Source organism: Tachyglossus aculeatus, chromosome 17 (assembly GCF_015852505.1).
Source record: "Tachyglossus aculeatus isolate mTacAcu1 chromosome 17, mTacAcu1.pri, whole genome shotgun sequence".
Lineage (NCBI taxonomy): Eukaryota > Metazoa > Chordata > Mammalia > Monotremata > Tachyglossidae > Tachyglossus > Tachyglossus aculeatus.
Genome location: NC_052082.1, coordinates 18,848,906 through 18,875,089, shown reverse-complemented (window position 1 = coordinate 18,875,089; position 26,184 = coordinate 18,848,906). Strand labels below are relative to the sequence as shown.

The 26,184-nt window shown below is 47.9% G+C and overlaps 1 protein-coding gene across 7 annotated transcripts; it reads right to left on the bottom strand.

Moving 5' to 3' along the window:
- BIVM (basic, immunoglobulin-like variable motif containing) lies at positions 1-26,184 on the bottom strand. Of its 7 annotated transcripts, none has more exons than XM_038759238.1 (11): positions 25,465-26,184; positions 20,623-21,113; positions 19,548-20,145; positions 17,135-17,261; positions 14,120-14,215; positions 13,157-13,261; positions 12,811-12,905; positions 6,948-7,080; positions 4,513-4,599; positions 2,765-2,861; positions 1-1,558 (listed from the first exon to the last, which is right to left on the bottom strand). In XM_038759238.1, the coding sequence occupies exons 3-11, from the start codon at positions 20,026-20,028 to the stop codon at positions 1,265-1,267; spliced, it is 1,515 nt and encodes a 504-aa protein (XP_038615166.1). In that variant the 5' UTR covers positions 20,029-20,145; positions 20,623-21,113; positions 25,465-26,184; the 3' UTR covers positions 1-1,264. The 7 variants fall into 7 exon arrangements, with proteins under 7 accessions (XP_038615166.1, XP_038615167.1, XP_038615168.1 ...); XM_038759239.1 differs by having other exon boundaries at positions 20,623-21,023; XM_038759240.1 differs by having other exon boundaries at positions 25,824-26,184.

Genomic DNA, 26,184 nt, shown 5'->3' with positions numbered 1-26,184 from the left:
GGGGGGGGGTAAATGGCTAAAGAATCCAATAGAGAACTCTAAGCATATCTGATAATAGAAAGGCTGAATACTCTCCTAGAGATACATTACAAAGATACCACCAGCATCTCCAGCACAGAGGACCAGTGCCATTAATTAAGGGGTACCTTCAAAACCCTCTTGTGCAATAAGTGAAAGGCAGGAACGAATCACCATCATCAAATTGGCAGTGGAGGGAAAATATCCAGCAGCTCACCTGGTTCTTGTGGGAACCCCCTCTTTCTCTTCCAAGGCTTGCTTGAACAGTTAAGTGAAATTTGCTGCTCGAAAGAGGTAGCTGGTTAAATTCCACTGTATAACAAAGACAGAACAGTTGAATCCTAAGTGCCTTTAATATTACTCTTACCCACCTACGTCCCTTTAGAGCTGGAGATCCTAGTGTAATATCACAACAGATCATCTAGCCTCCTTCCACACTCCCACTCAATGTTAACAAGCTGGGCTTCGGCCACTCTCCTGCCCCTGAAACCACTCTCCCTCGACCCACAGTCCCTTTTTTCCCTTCTCCAGATCTTCCCCATCCCGAAAAACCTAGGCCTGGTTTAAGACCGTCCTAGTTAGTGTTTTCCAAATCCTCAGTCACCTAGCTCAGGTCTCGGATCAAGCAAACCCAAGAAGTGAAGCAAATCCAAGAAGTGAAGCCCTCGCAACCCTACATAAGGCAGTCATTTGTTTCGTTGCTTTTTGCCATCCAACAAAAGTGACCAAAAAAGGTCAAAAGTGGTGGTAGCTTTAGAGAGGTGCTGACCCATAAGGAGAACCTGACTCAATAAGTCAATTTAAGTGGGCGTTTAACCATTTGGGGATTCGGTTAGTCTTCAAATTTGGACGCCTCATCACTTTTTACGAGCGGAAAACAAAACTACACCTTGATACCTCGGTGGAATAATCTCCACTAATCTCCTCATGCTCTGTTGAATGTTACATATCGATTACATTGTGTACTTAGTATTCGACTCATTTGGACCCTAGCATCCACTGTTTCGTGTTTGTATTCCCCCCAAAATGAATTTTCATCCCGACTTTTGTTTAATTACAAAGGTACAATCTGTGCTTATCTGTTATTCCACACATTTTAACTCACCCAACCACCACTCTACGCAAGCTGAAGGACTATGAGACGGTGGTTGGCGCTACCTGTTCTACTCTTCTGTAATACAGGCTTATTACAACAGCCTATGCCCTACCACGAGTCTAAGGACACCAACTGAGCCAGGGTGAACAGTTAGTCGTTCCCATCGTAATCATGATAACCCTGGTAGCCGCTGTTCCTTCTTTCATTGATGCTGGATATCTTCTTCCCAATCGAATCCTGATGGAAACTTGCACTGAGGGACCGGCCCAAGCGCCCGCGCTGCTTCTTGGAGATGTTGTCTTCGCTCTCGGATTTAGCGATTCCCTGGACGTTTGTCTGAGGTTGCGGTTCCGGACGAATGTTTCCAAAGGGGAAGTTCCAGGGGCCAAATCTCTGCCAGCTTAGTCTCTGGAAGGCTAGGATACAGTGCAGATTGCCTCCAATCTGATGACGAGACAACATTTGGTTATGGCAGAGGGGAGCAGCCCAAGCTACGTGCACAAGCAATAAAGAAAAATGAAGGCCTCGTTACGGTTTTCTTGACCACAGACCTTCTTTCTCCAGAGGCTGGAAGCTTTCCTTTAAAAAAACCCGGAAAGCTCAAATACGAATAACTAGAAAATAAGAGACTGAAGGTCTTTGGGGGCGAGATCATATAATAATACTACTAATAATAATACTTAATGATGAAGCGCTTAGCAAACACCATTTATCAGTGGTATTTATTGAGCACTCCACGCACAGAACTGTACTAAGTGCTTATAATACAACTGAATTGGCAGATACATTGCCTGCCCACCATGTTCCAAGCACTGTGTTAAGCACTGCGATAAATACGGAGAAGCAGCGTGGCTCCGTGGAAAGAGCCCGGGCTTTGGAGTCAGAGGTCATGGGTTCAAATCCCGGCTCCGCCAATTGTCAGCTGTGTAACTTTGGGCAAGTCACTTCACTTCTCTGTGCCTCAGTCACGTCATCTGTAAAATGGGGATTAAGACCGTGAGCCCCCCGTGGGACAACCCGATCACCTCGTAACCTCCCCAGCGCTTAGAACAGTGCTTTGCACATAGTAAGTGCTTAATAAATGCCAAAAAAATACAACACAATCAGACCAGGGTGAGGCAGAATAATCCCCATTTTACAGATGAGGAAACAGACACAGAGTAAAGTCAAGTGACTTACTCACGTCCCACAGCAGCAAGTAGCAGAGTTAGGATTAGAACCCAGCTTTAATAATTCTGCTAATTCTATAATACTCTCCCAAGTGCTTAGCACAGTGCTCTACACTAAGTGCTTAGTAAGTACTACTGATTATTGATTAGGCTATTCCCTCCCTCATGAGGATGCACCATCTATCTTGTGTAAATTATTTAAAAAAAAATAATAATAATAAGTGAAGAGACGCCCAGTACAATGAACAAAATGTTGTTTGGGGGCAAATTCACTTAGAATTTAAGGGGTTCATGACCTTCAGTCCCAAATCGGACAGAAGGGTGAGAAAGGATTAGACTGGACCAACATGGAGCAACTAAATGGCTGAAATAACTCCAATATTCACCGAGAGCTTCAAGCATCAATGATCCTGCAACTATCTGCCTCCGGTGCTTAGCTGAAAACTTGTCAAGGAATTATCTGCCAACTAGATGATCTTACCTTCTTCGTTTTTCGATACTGCAGTCCCCTCTCTAGGTGCCGAATATCAAGGTATTCCGGATTTTGAGTGTTTAAGTCAGTAACGATATCTGCCCATCTACGGAAATTTAAGGAGGAAATTGAAGACACGATCAGAGAAATGTCACTTGCTGCACAGGGAAACGGTTCACCTGATGAGTAATCTCACGACCCAGCCTTATGGGTGGTCCGCATTTCAGGCCTACTAGGAAACACATTTACATTTTATCTTCTTAAAAATTGCCCCCTTTGCCATTACCTACGATTACAAACACCAAGGATCCATTATATCGATACAGGCGCAAATAATCAACGTGGGCTCGGAAGATACTGAGATCACGTTGGCCTTTGGGCTTGCTCGTGTTGAAATATAGGAGTGATCCCCACACTGCTTTTTGATTTTTCTCACCCTGCAGAGAACCTGTCCCACTAGTCCTCTTACTCTCTATAATAATAATAATAATGGCATTTATTAAGCGCTTACTATGTGCAGAGCACCGTTCTAAGCGCTGGGGAATTTACAAGGTGATCAGGTTGCCCCCCGTGGGGCTCACAGTGTTAATCCCCATTTTACAGACGAGGCAACTGAGGCCCAGAGAAGTTAAGTGACTTGCCCAAAGTCACACAGCTGACAGCTGGCGGAGCCGGGATTTGAACCCATGAACTCTGACTCCAAAGCCCGGGCTCTTTCCACCGAGCCACGCTGCTTCTCAAGGCAACAGCTGTGAGCCTCGGTGATTCACACAGTCCGAACCAAGCAACCCACTGGTTGAAGACCCTCCCCGGTCCAAGGGGCAGGCATCGGCAACAAGAGCCTGCCTTACTGGACCTTTGCAGAGGAGGCTGAGGAAGACGGGATCAGTGGGGGACGTTTACAGCTCCGGGGGCTCACGTGGCTCGAGGGATCATTCAACAGCAACAAAGATGGGACAGGGATGGAGGAAAACCGGTGATCTTTCAGGCATTCCGGCAGGCCTCATTCCCTGTCTGTTCTCTTTCCTCCGACCAACCGGAGCTAGCACAAAAGCATTAACCAGTTTGCTTAGCTGGGTCCCCAGCCTCTGAGGGTTTTCCCGCCACCACTACTGGGCCGAAGGGAATACTGTCACAACCCTCCATTGCCCTGCCCCGAGCCCTGGTGGGATGGAGAGTCCTAGAAACAGCGGTCTTCCCAGACAGTGCTGCCACACATTCCTTGACCCAAGCCGCTCTCTCGTCGTCACCAAGCTCTGCGCTCCCAAGACCCTGTTCCTTCTCTCAAACAACTGGGGACAAGCACCATATCCCCGTGCCAAGGACACCAATGCGGACGAGCCAGAGTGAAGGTTAATACACCTATGACACCGGCTGTATGTCAAAGTATGACGGAAACTTTAAGAGGGATGAGCTTTACCAAAAATACTTCCCAATTCCCAGGCCTGGCTAAAACTCCCAGCCCCCAGCTGGATTCCCTAAACACTCAGCCTTCTATCATCATCGTCGATCGTATTTATTGAGCGCTTACTATGTGCAGGGCACTGTACTAAGCGCTTGGGAAGTATAAATTGGCAACATACAGAGACAGTCCCTACCCAACAGTGGGCTCACAGTCTAAAAGGGGGGAGACAGAGAACAAAACCAAAGCCAGACAAGTTCAGATGACCAACCCGCTAAATGGCCCAGTGTGTTTTCTCGTGCGTACCAGAGGCCGAGAGCTCTCTCACCATTAAAGATTCAAACGGTTCACGTACTTTTTACAGTGAATGGCGGGGTGCTTTCTACTTGGTTCTCCAATTAAGATCCAGTATTCTACTTCTTGCTGCAAGAGGTGACTCCTGCTGAATACAAAACGCACACCCGGTGATCACAGCACACAGTTCAGAGACATACAGGCCCTGCAGTAGAACATCCACTGAAAACGGGAAACATTTCCAGCATAGCTGAGTTGGAAGATACTAGAGAAACCGCACACTCTAGGGGTCAGGGTGACAAGGGGGATTGGGAGGTATAGCTCGGCAGGATTCATCACCATTCGGCCTGGGGGGACACTCAACAAGGAGGAGAATGTGGTTGATGAGTCCGTGGGAACAACAATAATAATATTTCGTAAGTGCTTATTGTATGCCAAGCATCGTACTAAGTGCTGGGGCACATATAAAATAATCAGTTCGGTCATGTTCCCTGTCCCACATTGGGCTTTAATAATAATGATGGCATTTGTTAAGCACTATGTGCATAGCCCTGTTCTAAGTGCTGAGCACTCTTCTAAGCGCTTTACAGTTCAAGTGGGAGGGAGAGTCCAAGAGAGAATTCCTCCTCCTTTTAAACTATGCTCATCACGGCTTGGATGCTTAGCGTAGGATGTAAAAGGGAGAATGCACATTTCACATGTAGAGGAAGCTCCTACGAATCAATCTCCCCAAAATAAGTGTCACGCGAAATGAAGCTGTTTTTGTTTTTCCCACCCACCCACGCACTTGACTCTCCCACCAAGACTCTAAAAGGCCCTACTTTCACTAGCTTAGGACTCCACGCCCATTCACCATCACTAAAAACCCATTCTTGGCTGTAGAAACTAATGGACCATTGATTAAGACGACCCAACAGCATTCAGCAACTGGCTCTCCCCGGCTCTCTGGAGGTGGTGTGTCTTGAGTCAGGGCCAGTGGAAGGAGTGAAAAGACCCTTATGAGGGGGTTAAGACACCTAGAAGAAATGCAGCGGTCTGTGGGCACACACCCCCCACCCCCTTCCCGTCATCAGCAGGGGCAGACCCCACTGATCTGGAGGGGAGGAGGTTCAAAGGATGGAAATTCAACTCTTATGTCTCTCGGCTTGCTCCCCTCCCTCCCCACTGGCCCCCAACTGCCACCGTAAGGCTTCAGGAGTCAAAGGAGACCGACTGCCACTGTTAGCCCTAACTATCTCCCACTCCTCTGGCATAGTCTGGACACTGCTAGATCAAGTTCCTGACATTTCCCTCACCTCCAACGCGGGGGCAGCTCTCCAGGGAGGGGCGGAGGGGGCACGGCCCAAGACGGCTATCCTGTTACCACGAGGGACAAAAAGCGGCAGCGCCAGTTCATTCATTCATTCATTCGTATTTACTGAGCGCTTACTGTGTGCAGAGCACTGTACTAAGCGCTTGGGAAGTACAAGTTGGCAACATCTAGAGCTGCCCCTGCAGCTGCAAGAAAATCACAACATATAAAGTTGGCCAGTGACGGGGGGCAGAGTGACCACGGCACACGGAGTTGAGGGGCAGGGAAATGCCAGGCAAACAAGGCTGCCTTTGCCTTCTTAATAACGCCATCCAACTGCCTGGGAGGGAGAGCTTCTCTAGCACATGAAACCAACAATAATTGCCCCAACAGACCCTTACCATAGAAAAGGGCCCGTCAGCGGCGTCAGAGGTGCTCACGTGCAGCACCTCAAAGCCTAAATGCATCCTGAAACGGGAAGGGAGTTCCACTACTCTACCTTATCCTCCTACTATATATTCCAAACACTCACTACGGGGCGGAATAAATATCACCTACTGCCTTGGCAGACACAAAGACACAAAGAAATTGACCATGGTGATGGCCAGCGTTGCAGAAGCAGGGGTGATTGACAGGCTAAGGGTTGGAGCACGCAGGGGGAATGGACCGGCTTTGGGCTGGAGGGTAGGGGCGGCTTACCCACCTCTCCAGAAACAACTCAGCTCGAGGGGCCCGCTCTCCCATCCGTGGTGGTTTTGCCCCACCTCTGCCCCCAACCCCCCCGCCTGATGAGGTCTTTCAGGTTTGATGATCTACTACAAGCAAGCCTGGAGTAATGCCCCTCCCGGGAGCCTGCCAAGACAACCCAGATTGGAATCGCGGGTCTCGAGGCACTCTGGGATTCCTCCCTAACATTATCCTTTAACGACCATTTTCTTCCAATAATTTTTGAAAGCATATCTGAACCGTAAAATACACCCGCAACTGGATGGGGTTCTCTCTAGGGCTTGCTTTTTAGCACTGTGTCTCAACGGGGGCAAGGAAGAACCACAGGGCAGGATTCTGTCCTTTCCTACTGTCACCAGAAACCAGAACACTCACAAATGCTACGAGACTAAACTGACATCTGTGCAAAGCAGATGGCCTTTAGGAAAACGCTTATTTAGTCTGATACAGGATTCACAAAAAATAATTTGGGGGCTTACCTGTACGCTTTGTTAGCTTTAAGAGGGGTTGCTTCAAATCCGATTGGGCAAAAATAATGATTCTGACAATGATAAATGAAAGCCAGTGACTCGTCTTTCAATCCATGCGTTAACTTGGACAAAGCCCCTGCAGCTGCAAGAAAATTACATATCTGAATGTTCCTAATGAATTCTCAGATTGTGCAGGAAGGGTTAACCAAGGGTCCCAATGACATAGATAGTTACACTTTATTAAGGTATTTTTTTATGGCATTTATTAAGGGCTTACTACGTGCAAAGCACTGTTCTAAGCGCTGGGGAGGTTACAAGGCAATCAGGTTGTCCCACATGGGGCTCACAGTCTTAATTCCCATTTTACAGATGAGGTAACTGAGGCCCAGAGAAGTTAAGTGAGTTTCCCAAAGTCATACAGCTGCCAACTGGAGGAGCCGGGATTTGAACCCATGACCTCTGACTCCAAAAACCGTGCTCTTTCCACTGAGCCATGTTGCTTCTCTATTTGTATTTGTCAAGTGCTATGTGCCAAGCACTGTACTGGGCACTAGATATTCGTGCTGGACAGAGTCCCTGTCCCACGTAGAGCACACAATCAGGTTGTCCCACTTGGGGCTCACAGTCTTCATCTCCATTTTACAGATGAGGTAGCTAAGGCCTAAAGAAGTTAAGGGAATTGTCCAAGGTCCCCCAGCAGACAAGTGCTTAGAACAGTGCTCCAGCACTTAGAACGTAGTAAGCGCTTAACAAATGCCATTATTATTATTATTATTAAGTGGCAGAGTCAGAATTAGAACCCAGATCACCTGACTCCCAAGTCTGTGCTCTTTCCACTAGGTCACGGTACTTCTCAAACTTGGTGTGCAGTTGAGAACCCTTAAAGAAAGAAAGGGCAAGGAATTTCTGGACATTCATTTACAGTTTTAGCTATTGGAGTCAATTTCGGTAACCATGGGTGTGTGTTTTAATCAAGAGCCTGGAAAATAGTGACCCAATCAATTGCTACATGAGCCTCCTGGCTGGCCAGGACATCTTGAATAATGTACTCTGTACCTCGCTTGGAGGCTCTAATGACTCCTATCAAGTATCCTAGGCACCTCTGTGACTCAAGACCCAGGGACACCACAGTAACTCGGAGAAAGTTTCCAAAAACATAGACACTCAGGCCAAATGAGATCTTAAAATGACCTAATGGAGATGGGAGCGGAGTGAACCTTCCCTACCTCTGGTGATATCCGCTTTCATGAGGCTGCGGACAGCTGGCAGCCCCCTGCCTCTCTTTCTCCCTTACGCCACAACTCTCGTAAGAATTAAGAAGAGGGCCCATTTCTATGACAAACTAATCACTGCTTGGGACCGCGTGTAGATTGGAGCCATTCGAGAGACCGGTTCACCGAGCATCGATCAGAAGTTAAATTATTCATGAAAAAACAATCCACTAAAGTCCAAAATGTTAGCAGCAGAAGCAGATGACAAGCTTCCCAAGTCAGAGTCGAGCCCAAAGGCCGCCTCGTGGACCTGCGGCTTCCTGAAATGGCGGAAGAGAGGCATGGTTCATGGAGCCACGGCGACATTTATTTATTTATTTATCATCTATTAAATCTATTTATTTTACTTGTACCTATCTATTCTATTTATTTTATTTTGTTAGTATGTTTGGTTTTGTTCTCCGTCTTCCCCTTCTAGACTGTGAGCCCACTGTTTGGTAGGGACTGTCTCTATATGTTGCCAGCTGGTACTTCCCAAGCGCTTAGTACAGTGCTCGGCACACAGTAAGCGCTCAATAAATACAATTGATTGATTGATTGATTGACATGAAGCCTTGACTTGTAGCCTTTAAATCGGCACGGTAACCTTCTCTTTGCCCGACAGTCTGGGCTCCCGTTATGTAAAACATTCACAGTATGTTCTTTTCTGGGCTGTTTTAGTCTAAAATTGAGCATCCCTAAAATAGAACGACACTACTGTGTGCACAATGTACACAGAAAGAAACTCAGGAGGGATTATTTTTCACTCGGAGTATTTCTTGGGAAAAGATCCAGTATATAAGGGAGCAGCATGGCCTAGTGGATAGAGCATGAACCGGGAAGTTCACGGGTTCAGACCTCGTCCCCCTCTCCATCCCCCCCATCTTACCTCCTTCCCTTCCCCACAGCACCTGTATATATGTATATATGTTTGTACATATTTATTACTCTATTTATTTATTTATTTTACTTGTACATATCTATTCTATTTATTTTATTTTGTTAGTATGTTTGGTTTTGTTCTCTGTCTCCCCCTTTTAGACTGTGAGCCCACTGTTGGGTAGGGACTGCCTCTATATGTTGCCAATTTGTACTTCCCAAGCGCTTAGTACAGTGCTCTGCACATAGTAAGCGCTCAATAAATACGATTGATGATGATGATGATGGTTTCTCATCCCAGCTCTGACGGTTGCCTGCTGGGTGATCTTGAGGTAATCACCTCACTTCTCTGTGACTCAGTTGGCTCAACTGTAATAAGGGATTTAATACCTGACTGTCGGCCCCATGTTGGAGGACTGATTATTCTGTAGCTTCCCCAGCACTTAGAACAGTCCTTGACACGTGTTAAGCATGTACTAAGATATCCAGCCTGATGAACTTTATCTCAGTGCTTAAAAGAGTGCATGACAGAGTAAGCCCTTAATAAATACAACTTTTTTTTTTTCAAAAAGGCAATGGAAAGTCACCGAATAACAGAGTTTAAACTGAGAACACATTTGAGTTCACCTGCCTTGGAAACAAAAACATCATAGAAGGGGTATTGGTCACCCTCTACCTTAACTGGAAATGGTGCTGGAAACAAGAGAGAATAGGAGCTAAAGCAGGTATTTTTTAGGATTATTCAGAACCAGAAATTTCCTAAGAAAATGCAGTGGGGAGTAGGAAGAGATATTATCAAATGAATTCCAAAGAAGAATACTACATCTGTCAAAAAGTTTTCACTCTGTAGTCATTTAAAGCCACCCTGCAGAGAGCAAGAAATAGAGGTTGTGAAAAATTGCCCTAGAATTTTGGCCTCAAATAATTGAAAAATAATAATAATAGCAGCATTTGTTAAGTGCTTACTATGTGCGAAGCACTATTCTAAGCGCTGGAGGGGATACAAGGTGATCAGGTTGTCCCACGTGGGGCTCAGTCTTAATCCCCATTTTACAGATGAGGTACCTGAGGCACAGGGAAAGAGCACGGGCTTTGGAGTCAGAGGTCATATGTTCGAATCCCAACTCCACCACACGTCTGCTGTGTGACCTTGGGAAAGTCACTTAACTTCTCTGAGCCTCAGTTACCTCATCTGTAAAATGGGGACTAAGACTGTGAGCCCCACGTGGGACAACTTGATCACCTTGTACCCCCCCCCAGCGCTTAGAACAGTGCTCTGCACATAGTAAGCGCTTAACAGATGCCATCATTATTATTATTATTATTAAGTGACTCGTCCAAAGTCACACAGTTTAAAAGTGGCAGAGTGGGGATTAGAACCCATGACCTCTGGCTCCCAAGCCGGTGCTCCTTCCACTGAGCCACGATCCCACGCTAACGGAAACTGCAAGATTAAATAGGCCAAATCATTTTGCTTAGTCCATCCAGGACAGTAATTTGGGAATACAGAACCCATATGGGTTTGAGGTGGTGAGTTCATACAACATGGGGCAGGCTCCCGTTCCTAATTTCCATCCAGGCAATTCTAGGCACCGGCCCTAAACCACGCGGCGAGGAAATTTCAGAAAGAGCACACGCAGTAGCCAGGCTACATTACGCCAGTGGTGAAAGGAAGCTGGAATCAATCAATCAATCAATCAATCGCAGTTATTGAGCGCTTACTGTGTGCAGAGCACTGTAGTAAGCGCTTGGGAAGTACAAGTTGGCAACATATAGAGACAGTCCCTACCCAACAGTGGGCTCACAGTCTAAAAGGGGGAGACAGAGAACAAAACCAAACATACTAACAAAATAAAATAGATATGTACAAAAATACGTACAAACACATATACAGGTGCACCTGGAACCACCCAGAGCACAGTTCTGGTAAAAACGATTACCAGAACAATTGTTCCGAGATAAATCATTTCAAAACGGACGCTTTTTTTTTTTAATTTTTCTTTCAGGGCTGCGGCTCGGGAAAGGGGCCGGAACGTCTAATCCAGGAGTAGGACCTGGGGTTTGCGGGGGCGGTGGGTAGTCTGTGATCTTGCTGAGAGTCCCCTGTACAAACGAAAAATGGGGAGGGGAGAGTGCAGCTTCTGGTGAGCACAAGATAGCCGGGGGAGGGGGTGGATGCCACAGCCCCTCCGCAGTCCTGGGGGGTGAAGGGGTCCCCATTGCCCAAAAGGGCTGGAGAAACAGGACGTTGCCACTGGCTTGGGGATCTGTGGGGCTGCCAGTGTCCTCACCGGGTCCAGGGCAAACCACAACACCATCATCACCCAACCTAGGGCCTGTGGGGATGATTCCGGGCCTTCCGCTACCACTTCCTCTCCACGAAGAGCGGTGCTCCCCACCAACCCAGCTGGGTCCTGGGAAGAATTTTTTTTTTCCTTTCACCTCTGCATTAGAGGATAATTCATCTGGAAAGCATCAGTAATCCTCCAGGGGAAAAAAAAAAACCGTTCATCAGTCAACGATATTAAAGCTCTCTCCTCCCTCGAAGGGATTGGAACGGCAAGGTTTCATTCCAAAGATCTCAATGTCCGTTAATTAGGTCTTGCTCATCAGGCACAATGCCAGGCACATGCTAAGCACTTAGTGAATACTATAATGAAGGATGCGGCATCACCAAATGGGAAATAAATATACCCCATCAAGTTCCACAGATGCTATCCCTCTTGGTCCAATTTTTCCAAAGAGGACGTTGGTCCATTGGGCTCAGTTTTCTTGGACCAACATTTCATTAGCGTTTTTTTGTTTATTTTTGTAATGGTATTTGCTAAGCACTTACTGTGTGCCAAGCACTGAATTAAGTTCTGGGGTAAATACAAGCTCATCAGGTTGGGCACGGTCCATGTCCCACGTGGGACTCCCGATCTTAATCTCCACTTTACAGATGTAAAAACTGAGGCAGAGTGAAGTTAAGTGACTTGCCCACGGTCACAGAGCAGACAAGTGGAGGATCCAAGATTAGGACTTCCAAGCCCGTGCTCCTCTCATTAGGCCACACTCCTTAACAGTTCAGCTTTCACTGACCACTGAGATGAAATAAATTGCAAAAATAGCAAGGATGCGACTACAGATGAGCAACTGTCTTTTAGTACTACAGGGTGAAAGCCTAGAGGATATGTTCCACTAGACTTCAGACATTAGTAGTACAGAAGTAATAGTAGATCTATACTTCATAGGACTCATTTTAGATTCAAAGTGAAGGACGCAGTACGTTATTCGGAATGTCCTAGCAAATAAGAAGCTCATATTACCATGGCCCATCCCATGATCTCAGAAAAACAGACTACACCTTAAAGGCCAGGAGACAGGCGTATCGCAACTGGCCCCATCATATAAACAATCTAATGCATCACTTTCACAACTAATAAAATTAAGCGAATTGGCATTCTTTCACTTCTGGGAAAGCAGATAAAAGATTATTTGTATAGCAGTATTATGAATGCCCAATTCACATGATCTCAAAATATTTGAAATGCAGCTAATTAAAGCCTCAAAAAACTCCACAGGATACCATATGCTATTTGAAGAGAGGTGAAAACTAGAAGGACTCGTTGACAAATTTGCACTTAGTTCTACAATTGTAAAGCCGGACAATTTCTAGACAATGTTTTCATGTTCGCATCACCTATTCAATGTTTTAATCAGGAGACGCTGATCACCCATGCTGATACTTTAAAATGACTTACCAGTTTCTCCTGCTGTTTTATTCTTCCCGTGAGGCTTATAGAGAACATAAGAACAACCTTTCACATGGAAGTGGTCATTAATTTGTCTAAACCATCTGAAAATAACAAGAAAGTTCATTTTCAGAAACTCCACTCTGTGAGAAGGCTTTTTTTCAGCCAAAGTTTTAGCCAAAAATCTAGCATTTCTCCTTAAGAACCACTTATCTATAAGGTTCATAAACTGGCCACAGCATCAGTCTCTGTCACTATCAATGTTACACAGGACACTATTACTTTGGCATTTTATGAATAAAGATCTAATTTATTTAGTAGGTATAATCCTTTCGTCCTACATGGTGCTTCATACCTCATTAATGTTGTATTTCCAGTAAAAGGGCCAAATCTAATGTCCTCAAATGGGGGTTGAAATCCCAAAATATGCAGAGCTTCTTCCTGAGTAACAGGTGGGAGGCTGCAGAAGAAAAAGAAAAGACAATCAACTCCTCCGGTTATCAAATTAGCCATCCCATACACTAAAGCGCATAATATCATTCACAACTCAGTTTTTTTAAGCCAAAGGAAAAAAATGTCCAATCACACCCTTTTTTTTTAAAAAAAAAAAAACAAAACAAAACAGGACTATAGATTCAACACAAGTCTGAGAGCTTAGGGAATTGCCTTAGAGAGTTTCTCCATTGAGGGCCTGAAGATGTCCTTGAGCGGAGCAGAGGGTCCAGAGGAGTTCAGAACAAGTCTGTATGTTAAGTGATCGATAACTATGAATGATTGATTGAGAGCACGGCTAAATACCTCAGATTCCTCCCATTCCACCTGTATATATGTTTGTACATATTTATTACTCTATTTATTTTGCTTGTACATATCTATTCTATTTATTTTATTTTGTTAGTATGTTTGCTTTTCTTCTCTGTCCCCCCCTTTCAGACTGTGAGACCACTGTTGGGTAGGGACTGTCTCTGTATGTTGCCAATTTGTACCTCCCAAGCGCTTAGTACAGTGCTCTGCACATAGTAAGCGCTCAATAAATACAATTGATGATTGATGATGATGATTTCATCACCCACCGCTCTCTTTTGCCAGACATCACCACTGGCTCCTCGCTCTCATCACTCCGTTTTCACCTTAGTCCAAACTCCATTTTTCCTGTGCTTTGTTACACTTTCTTGGCACGGAGACCATGCCAAGCCTTTTTTTTCAGGGAAGTGGGACAACACACAAGAACCCTCAGGAAGCTTCCAGGATGAGAAAAGCTGGAGAACCAGTACGGGGCAAGAACGGGTACAGATCCACTCTTCATTAATGAACTTACTTTCCTGCTCCCGTCGTGCTGTACAAGAAGTTCCAACAGGATACTAAAGAGGAGATACCACAGGACGTCTTATATTGTGGCCGGCTGATGCAGTACCTGAGAAGACAGTATGGGCTTTTCTTCACGGGTTACAGACACCCTTCGAGGCTCATTTGATTCACCTCAAAACCAAAGTCGGTACGGCTTCTCAGTGAAAATGTCTCACCTAAAGGAAATCAGCTTAATGTTTCCGATACGATTCACAATTGTACTATTGGGCAAAAACTACAACCCCCTCTTTAATGAGTCACAGAATAAAAGGGCCAGATCCTGACGATTCAGAGAAGCAGGAGCGTAGCCTAAGTGGAAAGAGCACAGTCCCGGGAGCCGGAGGACCTGGGTTCTAATCCCGCCTCTTCCACTTACTGCTGTGTGCCCTTGGGGAAGTCATTTAACTTCTCTGAGCCTCAGTTGCCTCACCTGTAAAAGATTCAATACCTGTTCTCCCTCCTGCATGTGTGACCTGATTATCCTTTATCTACCCTAGTACTCAGTACAGAGCTCGGCAAATAGTAAGCGCTTAGCAAATACTAAAATTATTATCATTATTATTCTTATTCAGGCTAATGCATGAAAATTCTGGACCGGTTTACTCCAATCATATCTACTGAGCACTTACTGTGCGCAGAGCACTGTACGAAGCACTTGGGAGAGCACAACATGGCAGATTTGGTAGATACGTTCCCTGTCCACAGGGAGTTTGTACTTTACAGAAACCACAGGAAAAAACCAAAATATCTAAGTGAAGCAGAAAATATCTATTTAAAATTGCTTGAGGGTTACATAATGAGTGGTATTACGAAAGAAGCATCGCTCTGACAAAAATCTTCATATAAAATAAGAGAAAAGGAGGGAAGAGAGACAACTCCAGGCATTGCAAAGACTAAACATAAACAACATAACAAAGGATACCGAGAAACTGAGTGTAATAAGCAAAGGGATGGGAAAGGGTGCAGCACGTTGAGAAATATAATCTTCACCCTCACTAGCCAAACTGCAGGCAGCACTGAGACAAGAACCCAGGTTTTCTGATTCCTGGAGCAGTGCTCTTTCCACTGGACCAACAGCAGAATCTACAGTAGAACTTACTGAATTGTTGATTGGGTGGAATTACATCTTCGTTCATCATTATCAATCGTATTTATTGAAGATTTACTGTGTGCAGAGCACTGTACTACATGCTTGGGAGAGTACAGAGTTGGAAGACATTCCCTGCCCTTTAACAAGCTTCTCTCAGTCCTCGATGGCTCCTTTCTCTCTTCCTTCAACATGCCCAATTCTCCACCATATAAAAAAGCCTTCGCTAGATCCCTCTGCCCACTCCAACTATCACCCCATTTCCTTGCTTCTATTCCTGTCTACACACCTCAAAGAGATTATATTCACCTACTCCCTAGTCATTCCACTTGTCTCTGACTCCTTCTACAGTCAAATTTCACCTCCTCCGGGCCACTGAAACTGCACTCTCCGAAATGACCAATGACTACCTCTTGCCAAAATCTGATGTTCTCTAGTCTATGTTCATCCTCCTTGACCTCTCAGCCACTTTGAACAATGAGGATCACCCCCGAAAATACCATGTAACCTTGTTTTTTCTGAAGCAGTGCTTTTGGTTCTCCCCTTTGCCATTCCCTTTCAGTCTCTCATCTCTCTGCACCTAAGGCTGTTTGTTTTTAGCCCCTACTCCTCTTCCTTTTTGATTTTCATGCCCTGCCTCTTTCCCCATGGGCATTCTCACATTTCCTCTTGCCTATAAGAACAGTGGCCCCTCAAGCTCAATACGTTACGAAGAGAACTCCTCAGGTTCTCTCCCAAGCCCTCTCTGCCCGCTAAATTGCCATGACGATTGACAATACCACCCCTCCCGTCTCTGAAGGTGTAACCTTGGCATTATTCTTCATTCCTCATTTTATCTCAACCTTTACGTTCAGTCTGTTGCTAAATCCTGCCAGTTTTTCCACTCGCAACGTTTCCTTGATTTTCCTCTTCATCTCCATCCAAACGGCCATTAACCTGATCCAGGCAGTCAACCGAACTCAGCTTCACTACAGTATCGGCCTCCTCACTGGTCTCCCTAGTCCGCTCGGATCATCTACCTAAAACATCGTCCTGTCCAAGTCTCTCAGAAATCTTCAGGAATGATTCACTCATCTTCACGTCAAACTTCTGACCACTGGCTTTAAGGCACTCCATCGCCTCTTTCCCTCTAATCTATCCACTCTCTTTTCCTATTACACCGCACCTCACACTCACCTTCAAACTATATCTCATTTTCAACTTTCCCACCGCCAACCACTGGTTCATGCCCTTCCTCCCTGCCCCTTCAAATCCACCAGACCTCAATTCTCCCCATCTTCAGAGCCCTTTTGATAGCCCACCAGGAAGTTTTCCCCATTATTTTTCTTCTCAGGTTACCTCCTCCCAAATACACCTCAGCACTTTCGCCCTCACAACCTCTTTTTGCACTTTTGTATACATCGAGTCATAACCGCTACTTACGGCTTCTTCCTCCTATCTGCAAACCATCACAGACCTCTTTCCATTTAAGATTGTGTCTTACATCAATTGTGCTCTCCCAACCGTTTAGCAGAGTGCCCTGCACACAGTAGGTGCTCAATAAATTGCCAGATTTCTCCAAGTCTGCTCACCCAAGGCTATGGGCTTCTTCCTCCCAATATTCTACTTTCTGTTTGGTTTCTCTCCTTCCTTCTTACACCCCGGGGAAAAGACCGTCCATGGGTGGCTTGGGTAGAGCAGGATCACCTTCCCACAGTGCTCCCCAAACATATTAACCTCGTCAGGGGCAGGGAACGTTCTGTTTTATTGTACTCTCCCAAGGGCAGTGTTCTGCACACAGTAAGAGCTCAATAAATACGACTGACTGACTAAAACCCACCGGCTCTAACCAGTTGCAAGAATCTGCGAGCCCCAGTGTCTGCTCAGAAGGCTCAAAAACCCATTACGATACCACAGTACCATCTTCTGAGGTCTAACACTTTCCGTTGTTTAATGTCTTCAAGAGTAGTATACTGAGGATACTCCCGATGGTGCTTGCCCTTTTTATCCAAGGTCTTTTTTTTGGAAACTTGTTTCTTCATGTTGGCTGAAAACACAAAAAGTTGATTATTTAGTCTCTCAAAGAGCATTATCATGGCAACAAGTTCAAATGAACAGCAAAAATGAACAGCATTTGTCCCTGGTTCTACAAGAAATAGAAACTCTCTCTCAGAGTAAATAATATTGTCCCACGAATGTTCACCATCATCATAATAATAGCTGTGGCATGTTAAGCACTTACTCTGCACTAAGCACTAGGCTAAATACACTACAATCAGATTGACAGGGATGGGTCACTGTCCCACACGGGGCTCACAGTCTAAGGGGGTGAGCGAGACCAGGTATTGAATCCCCATTTCACAGATGAGGAAATCTCAGTCAAGAGAAGTGAAGTGACTTATCCAAGGTCAAACAGCAGGCAACAGAAGAGCCAGGATTTGAACCCAATCTCTTCAGCATCACCAACTATATTTATTGAGCGCCTACTATATGCAAGGGGCTAAACTAGGGCTTGGAAGTGTACAAGTAAAAAAATGGCCCTGAGGAACTTGAAACAATTTACCTCCCTAGTGTAAACGGAATGCAGGGGCGGGGAGGGGGGCAAATAAAGCAGGCCGTCATTTTTTTGTCCCCTAGGAAAACAGTATATTTCCCTCAAATCAAGACATCCCTGTATTTCTACAACACAGGATAGAAAAGCTTTAAAAACGAGATAACCTTCCTACCAAGCAAGGTCTTACTTCCTGCCGACTTGGTGAAAATAGCAAAGATCCAATCTCTCTACATAGGCTCATATCCTGTCAACTGCTCAATCAGTGGTATTTCTTAAGCGCTTACTGTCTGCAGAGCCTCGTCCTCTCTCTATACCCAACCTGAAGCGAGCAAAGCTCTGGCAAAGACAAGCAGACAGTTTCCTCCTCCTCTTTACTAATCGTCGTTTGTGTCCGGATCATTAGACCCTTTTTATAGTGTCTGTGAGGACAGGAAGAGGCACAGAGGTCTTGTAATATTTCAGGTTTAGAAGGAGGAGAGAGTGCCAGAATACGTAGCCCTTGAGTTTTCAGACAAGCTTTACAGCCTCCCCTTTTTGAAGGCGACTAATTAAACTGGGCAGAACAGCCTGCTTCTGAAAGCTAATCAAAACAGTGACGAGAACAGCGTGCGCTTTGTAGAACAGGGACCCTCAAAGCATCATCCATAGGCTGCAGGAAGAGTCAGGGAGAGGGAGGGAGAGCCAACCTGGGCAGGCCTGAATAGGTCCAGGATAAGGGGGAAGGGGGTGAAGAGAGATAAAGGACACAGCCCACCCACTCCCCTACTCACCCAGGAAAAAGCAGGGCGGCCTAGTAGAAAAAGCTCGGGCTTCAGAATCGAGGGACCTGAATTTTAATCCTAGCTGTGTGACCTTGCGCAAGTCAATTAAATTCCCTGGGCCTCAGTTTCCTCATTTAATAATAATAATAATGGCATTTATTAAGCGCTTACTATGTGCAAAGCACTGTTCTAAGCACTGGGAAGGTTACAAGGTGATCAGGTTGTCCCATGGGGGGCTCACAATCTTAATCCCCATTTTACAGATGAGGTAACTGAGGCACAGACAAGTTAAGTGACTTGCCCAAAGTCACACAGCCGATAAGTGGTGGAGCCGGAATTCGAACCCATGACCTCTGACTCCCAAGCCCGTGCTCTTTCCACTGAGCCACGCTGCAGTGATAACATGGATTTATAACATGGAAATTAAATTCCTGTTCTTCCTCCCTCTTAGACTGGGAGCCCATGTGGGACAAGGACTGTGTCCTCTCTGACTGTGTTGCATCTACCCCAGGACCTACTACAACGCTTGGCAGCTCTCAACAAATACCACGGTGATGATGATGATGATGATTATTATTCCTACCCCTTCTCTCAAGCCAGCATATGGCCCTTCAGGGGCTCTCATTCCAAAGGTGACATTAATGATCTAATAGATTCCGTAATAATAATAATAATGATGGCATTTATTACGTGCTTACTATGTGCAAAGCAATGTTCTAAGTGCTGCGGAGGTTACAAGGTGATCAGGTTGTCGCACGCGGGGCTCACAGTCCTAACCCCCATTTTACAGACGAGGTGACTGAGGCACAGAGAAGTTAAGTGACTTGCCCAAAGTCACACAGCTGACAACTGGCAGAGCTGGGATTTGAACCCGTGAACTCTGACTCCAAAGCCCGGGCTCTTTCCACTGAGCCACGCTGCTCCATGTGTGGAAGCTATTCATTTAGCATCTCCAAACCCAGCTTCAGACCTTTTTCTTTAACTACTTTCATACGCCGGGGTCTTGGGAGTTCCTTACCTGCTCTGCTTTTCAAATTTGAGGTTATGCCATTAAACTCGGATTTGTCAATTTCCCACGCAAGCGGCAGCTTCCCTAGGCTACTAGATAAACTCTCCAAGCTCGTGTCTTCACTGTAGATGATCTCAGATGAACTGGGTGGGACGGCGATGTACCTAGGGGAGTGATTTCCAACGGTTAAGGCAGAGTTTTCCTGGAGGCAAGGAGAAAGAGGAGAGCTGGGAGTTTTATGAAGGGAAGCAGCCTGATTGAGAAAGGCGTAGTCGGAACAAATGGCGTAGATCTTTTCCCGGGTGTGCGTCACAGGGCAGCTCCACGGATAATGCCCGCCTCCTCCAGCACCCAACGACATAGCCGAAGCGCTTGGGCTGCAGAAAGATTTTCCGGCATCTTGACGTGCCTCTTCTGGAGAGTTTTTATCAGGCCTGTTCTCCCCACGGTGAGAACCATCTGTCCTCTCGGCTTCGACAACGTTAGGCATCGAAAGGAATGGCCAGACTTGATGTCTCCAGGAAGAATTCGCCAGGTTTCCCCTGAAAAGATCCAATTTCGCCAGCTCAGTGCATTCTCCAAAATCTGTGAACCGCAAATCAAACTCCTGAAAATAAAAAAAAATTGTGAGCGCGTGTGGGGGGAGGAGAGGTAACCAGTCCCTCAACCAGGCTTATTCAACAACAAGGGGATGGAAGGGGGTTTCACCTTCTTTCCTTCTGTTTATGCTCTGAGCTTGGAGCCTCACTTTCTAGACTAAAAGTACCTTATACGCAATTCTCCAGAAAGAAGTGTTGTCGCTCTACATGTTGGCTAACCTGCCGTTAGGGAATTAGGGAACACTCTTGTGACAACGCAAGCCTGCCTTGAGCTCTGTGGGCCACATAACTACAGAAACTGCCTGTGCTCACGTGGAACTGGGAACCAGTGAACAGTACAACCTGAATTTTTGTTCTAATGACAACACAAATTTCATGTAACAAGAGAGCCGAGGGGTTTTTTTTCTTAAAATTAAGAGAAACGAGCTTCCTTTTCAGAGAAGAAATATATTGCCTGAATTAAAGACTAGCGTCCGGTAGTTTACCTAATTCAAGATGAGGTCCACAGGGCAAGGCAGATCACCTCAAGGACTTCAATTATCACTTGCAGACCGTAAGTATCCAACCCAGGAGCGGTGTATCCCAAATCCGATATTCTCCAGGTCAAAGGATCTTTTCCTGGAGGAGACCTCAAGGACTTCAATTATCACTTGACAGAAAAGATGCAGACCGTAAGTACCCAGGAGCGGTACGGTATCCCAAATCCGATATTCTCCAGGTCAAAGGATCTTTTCCTGGAGGAGACCTCAAGGACTTCAATTATCACTTGACAGAAAAGATGCAGACCGTCAGTATCCAACCCAGGAGCGGTACGGTATCCCAAATCCGATATTCTCCAGGTCAAAGGATCTTTTCCTGGAGGAGACCTCAAGGACTTCAATTATCACTTGACAGAAAAGATGCAGACCGTCAGTATCCAACCCAGGAGCGGTACGGTATCCCAAATCCGATATTCTCCAGGTCAAAGGATCTTTTCCTGGAGGAGAGCAGTGACTTGGGTGAATAAAAGAGCAGCCCAACAGGATGGAGAACAAATCAATCGATCTATGGTATTTACTGAGTGCTTACTGTGTGCAGAGCACCGTCCAAGCACTTGGGAGAGTAAAATACAAAAGCTTACAGTCTAGAGGGGGAGGGAGACATTAGAATAAAGTAAGGCTATAGGAAATGACAGAGCGTAAGGATACATAAGTGTTTACGGGGTTCAGATCTGATTATATAGGCAACACAGAGGAGAGCGTGCAGGTAGGGGAAACAAGGGCCTAATCAGGGAAAGCCTCTTGGAGGAGGTGTGATTTTGGTAGGGTTTAGAAGGTGGGACGAGTGTGGTGGTGGTGGTCTGTCAGATAGGAAGGAGGAAGGAAATTATCATTAACAACGTGCCGAGTGTGGTGGTGGTCTGTCAGATGGGAGGGAGGAAGGAAATTATCATTAACAACGTGCCGAGATGATCAGGACAGCGGCGTGGAATGGAGGGGGCGAGAGGGCAGAGGTCATCTTTCCTTCTTACCATTCCAACCTAGGTCACACTTCACTCTTGCGGAGCTAACCTCCCTCCACCTTAATGATGATGGCATTTGTTAAGCGCTTACTATGTGCAAAGCACTGTTCTAAGCGCTGGGGGGGGGGTTACAATGCGATCAAGTCGTCCCACGTGGGGCTCACAGTCTTAATCCCCATTTTTACAGATGAGGTAACAGGCTCAGAGAAGTTAAGTGACTTGCCCAAGGTCACACAGCAGACTTGCGGTGGAGCCGGGATTCGAACCCATGACCTCTGATTCCAAAGCCCGGGCTCTTTCCACTGAGCCACGCCCCCCCAACCCTCCCATCTCCAACCTCCTACAGGCAGCCCTCCCTTCCATAGACTACCCTCCCCCTCCAAACCCTTTCCGCCTTCAAAAAGCCCTAAAAACAGCCTCCTCCCGGAAGCTCTCCTGGATTCTCTTCTCACTGATCAGGTTAGCCAAATGGCCACCTTCAACACCTATTAGACTTTTTTTTTATTCTTATCTGCTTTTATTTGCTAGCTGTATCTGCTTTCCTCCAATACCCATTGCATATATATATACATATATATATATACACACACATACATATATATGTGTATATATACATATATATGCATATAGAATATACACACATATACATATATATGTATATATAATATCTACACACATATCTGTTCCCCAGCTTTGATTGCCAATTCTCCAGCGTTTAAAACAGTGCTGAGCACATGGTAAGCGCTTAACAAATACCTTCATTATCATTCAAAGGGAGGGGGCCGCGTCTCTACTTTTGGCAAACACGCCCCAGCGCTTAGCCCAGTGCTCCGCACCCGGTGGGTATTCCAGTCACTATGATGGATGAGGGTAAAGTGGATGGCATGTCTGTCTTTCCCTCTAGACTGTAAACTCGTTGCGGGCGGGGAACGTGTCTACCAACCCAACCCTCCCAAGTGCCCGGTACAGCGCTCTGCACAGGGTAAGTGCTCAATAAATACCACCGATTGATTGACTGATTGATTGGAAGACCCAAGACAGCTCCGTGGACCTCACTTCTTCAGCGGCAAGAACTGGTTGGGCCCGCGTCCGCCCCCGGGGGAGGCACGATGCCCAGGTGGGGCTGCTGGGGCCCACTGAAGCACCGACCCTGGTGCCAGCCCTCTGGCCCGGGCCGGCTCCGGGGTTAGTGCCCTGCTTGAGGATGCCACCTCGGATCTCCCCCGCCCCTGGGGAGCCAGGTGCCACGGGGCAGGGAGAGAGGGGCCAGGGCTAGTGGGCAGGAGGGTGGGGCCGGGGACGAGATGGCAGGGGGTGAAGTGCCAGGGGACAGGGGGCGAGGTGCCAAGAGGTTGGGGGGAGAGGTGCCAGGGGACAGGGGGCGAGGTGCCAGTGGGTAGGGGGGTCAGGGGGCAGGAGGTGAGGTGCTGGGGGAGAGGTGTCAGGGGGCAAGGGGAGAAGTACCAGGAGGAGAGGGGGTGAGGTGGTAGGGGGCAAGGTGCCGGGGGTCAAGGGGAGAGATGTCAGGGGGAGAGGTTGCAGGTGTCAGGGGGTGAGGTGGTAGGGGGAGAGGTGTCAGGGGGCAGGAGGTGAGGTGCCAGGGGCAAGAGGTGAGCTGCCAGGGGCAAGAGGTGAGCTGCCAGGGGCAAGAGGTGAGGGGGCAGGGGGCAGGGGAGAGGTGCCAGGGGGAGAGGTGCCAGGGGGCAGGGGGAGAGGTGCCAGGGGGAGAGGTGCCAGGGGGCAGGGGGAGAGGTGCCAGGGGGAGAGGTGCCAGGGGGCAAGGGGGAGAAGTACCAGGGGGCAAGGGGAGAAGTACCAGGGGGCAAGGGGGAGAGGGGACAGGGGGAGGAGAAGTACCAGGGGGCAGGGGGAGAGGTGCCAGGGGCAGGGGGAGAAGTACCAGGGGACAGGGGGAGAAGTACCAGGGGGCAGGGGGAGAGGGGGCAGGGGGAGGAGAAGTACCAGGGGGAAAGGGGAGAGGTGCCAGGGGCAGGGGGAGAGGTGCCAGGGGGAGAGGTACCAGGGGGCAGGGGGAGAAGTACCAGGGGGAGAGGGGGCAGGGGGAGGAGAAGTACTAGGGGGCAGGGGGAGAAGTACCAGGGGGCAAGGGGAGAAGTACCAGGGGGAGAGGGGGCAGGGGGAGGAGAAGTACTAGGGGGCAGGGGGAGAGGTGCCAGGGGGAGAGGTACCAGGGGGCAGGGGGAGAAGTACCAGGGGGCAAGGGGAGAAGTACCAGGGGGAGAGGGGGCAGGGGGAGGAGAAGTACTAGGGGGTAAGGGGAGAGGTGGCAGGGGGAGAAGTACCGGGGGCAGGGGGAGAGGTGGCAGGGGGCAAGGGGAGAGGTGCCAGGGGGCAAGGGGGAGGGGTGTCAGGGGGCAGGAGGTGAGGTGCCAGGGGGCAGGGGGAGAGGTGGCAGGGGGCAGGGGGCAGGGGGAGAGGTGTCTGTCAGGGGAAGAGGTTGCAGGGACCGGGGGGTCGGGGGCGAGGGCTCGGGGGGAGGAGGTGCGGGCAGGGGCCGCGGGCGGAGCAGCGGGCAGAAGGGCCGGTGGCGGGTTGGCGTCCGGGGGCTCGGGACAGGCGCGCTCACCCTCCTTGGCCCGACCCCGCCGGATGGGGAAACTGAGGCGGGACCCCGCCCGTCCCCCCCTCCGCTCGGTGCCCTGCTCCCGACATATATCCCGGCCCGGGGTGGGGGGTGCACCGACCTGCCGTGCCCGGCCCTCCCTGCGGGGCGGAGGGGAACGCTGGCCCCCCCGCACTCCCTCCCTCCCTCCCCCACCGGGCACTCACTCGGAAGGCCAGCCTCGCCGCCGCTTCTTCTCCCCCCTCCCAAAAATGGTCTCTTCCCTCCCCCCCCCCCCCCGCGCTTTAAGAACTGGTTGCTCCCTCCCTTCCACTCTCCGAGACAGGTTTCCTCCTCCCCCCCTCCGAAAAATGGTTTCTTCCCCCCGCCTTAAAAAGTGGTTGCTCCCTCCCTCCGAAAAATGGTTCCTCCCCCCCGCCTTAAGAAGGGGTTCCTCCTTCCCTCCCCCCTCCGAAAAATGGTTTCTCCCCCCCCAGCCTTAAGAAGGGGTTGCTCCTTCCCTCCCCCCACCGGAAAATGGTTTCTTCCCCCCTCCGCCTTAAGAAGCGGTTGCTCCTTCCCTCCCTCTGAAAACTGGCTTCTCTTCCCCCCCTCCGAAAAATGGTTTCTTCCCCCCTCCGCCTTAAGAAGCGGTTGCTCCTTCCCTCCCTCTGAAAAATGGCTTCTCTTCCCCCCCTCCGAAAAATGGTTTCTTCCCCCCTCCGCCTTAAGAAGCGGTTGCTCCTTCCCTCCCTCCGAAAAATGGCTTCTCCTCCCCCCTTCCGAAAAATGGTTTCTCCCCCCCCGAAGTGGTTGCTCCTTCCCTCCCTCCGAGAGAGAGTTTCTCCTCCCCCCACTCCGAAAAATGGTTTCTTCCTCCCCTTTAGAAGTGGTTGCTCCTCTCCCCCCGAGAAAGGGCTTCTCATCATCGTCATCAATCGTATTTATTGAGCGCTTACTATGTGCAGAGCACTGTACTAAGCGCTTGGGAAGTACAAATTGGCAACACATAGTAAGCGCTTGGGAAGTACAAATTGGCAACACATAGAGACAGTCCCTACCCAACAGCGGGCTCACAGTCTAAAAGGGGGAGACAGAGAACAAAACCAAACATACCAACAAAATAAAATAAATAGGATAGATAGGTACAAGTAAAATAAATAAATAAATAGAGTAATAAACATGTACAACCATATATACATATATACAGGAGTGGACCCTATTCATGGACCCTAGGCCTAGTTGTTCTGCCTCAGAACTCACCATGCGAATCTGAACACGAATGCATCCACCCGTCAGGCTGCACTTGCACGTTGGATGCTTCTAACCGCAGTCTTGCCCCCCTTCCCCTCCCTAAGATAGTGTCCAGGGCCGTCCTAGGGACAAGACCGGCTGAATGACTTGGAGGTAGACCCTCCAGGGAGTGAAATACGACTGATTGATTGTAATCAGACCGTCTCCTGAGGCAATCAAGCAGTACATATGAGGAAGGCCTCCTGGAAAAAATACAGTTCGTGCCGGCTCAACCTGGCAGTTTAAAGATTTCCCTGGATTCCTGTTATCAAACCCTCCTGTCGGCTGACTAGCCTGTGCGGTATCATTACGACAGTTACGATACTCACAGATAGTGTGACATTTTAACAAACAGCTTTTAGGTGTGCCCCAGGCAGGCACGGCCAGTGGGTTTTTTCGGTAAACAGATTTCTCCTAGACATACGCGGCGCGCTACTCGCTCCTCCCGAATTTCCACAGATCGACAAGGAGAAGGGAAGGGGAATTCAAGGAGGGCAGGACATCAAGGATACTGTTTTCAGACAAAGGAATTTTTTCTCCATGTTCGTCGTACAACTCCAGCCCCTTTAGACCGATGTAGTATGGATCGCCCCAGCTGGTCAGAAGCTGAAACTGGAAAATGAAGCCACATGGCATTCTCCTTCCTCCCCTCGGAAAAATGGTTTCTTCCTCCCCTTAATCAATCAATCA

Excerpts from the sequence above, each read along its gene's own strand:
- BIVM (XM_038759236.1), bottom strand. Across the intron at positions 14,216-17,134 it reads GTGTTAGACCTCAGAAGATG|GTACTGCATCAGCCGGCCAC; the intron begins GTACTGTGGTAT and ends CTGTCTTCTCAG. Across the intron at positions 2,862-4,512 it reads CCCGCCATTCACTGTAAAAA|ATGGGCAGATATCGTTACTG; the intron begins GTACGTGAACCG and ends AAATTTCCGTAG.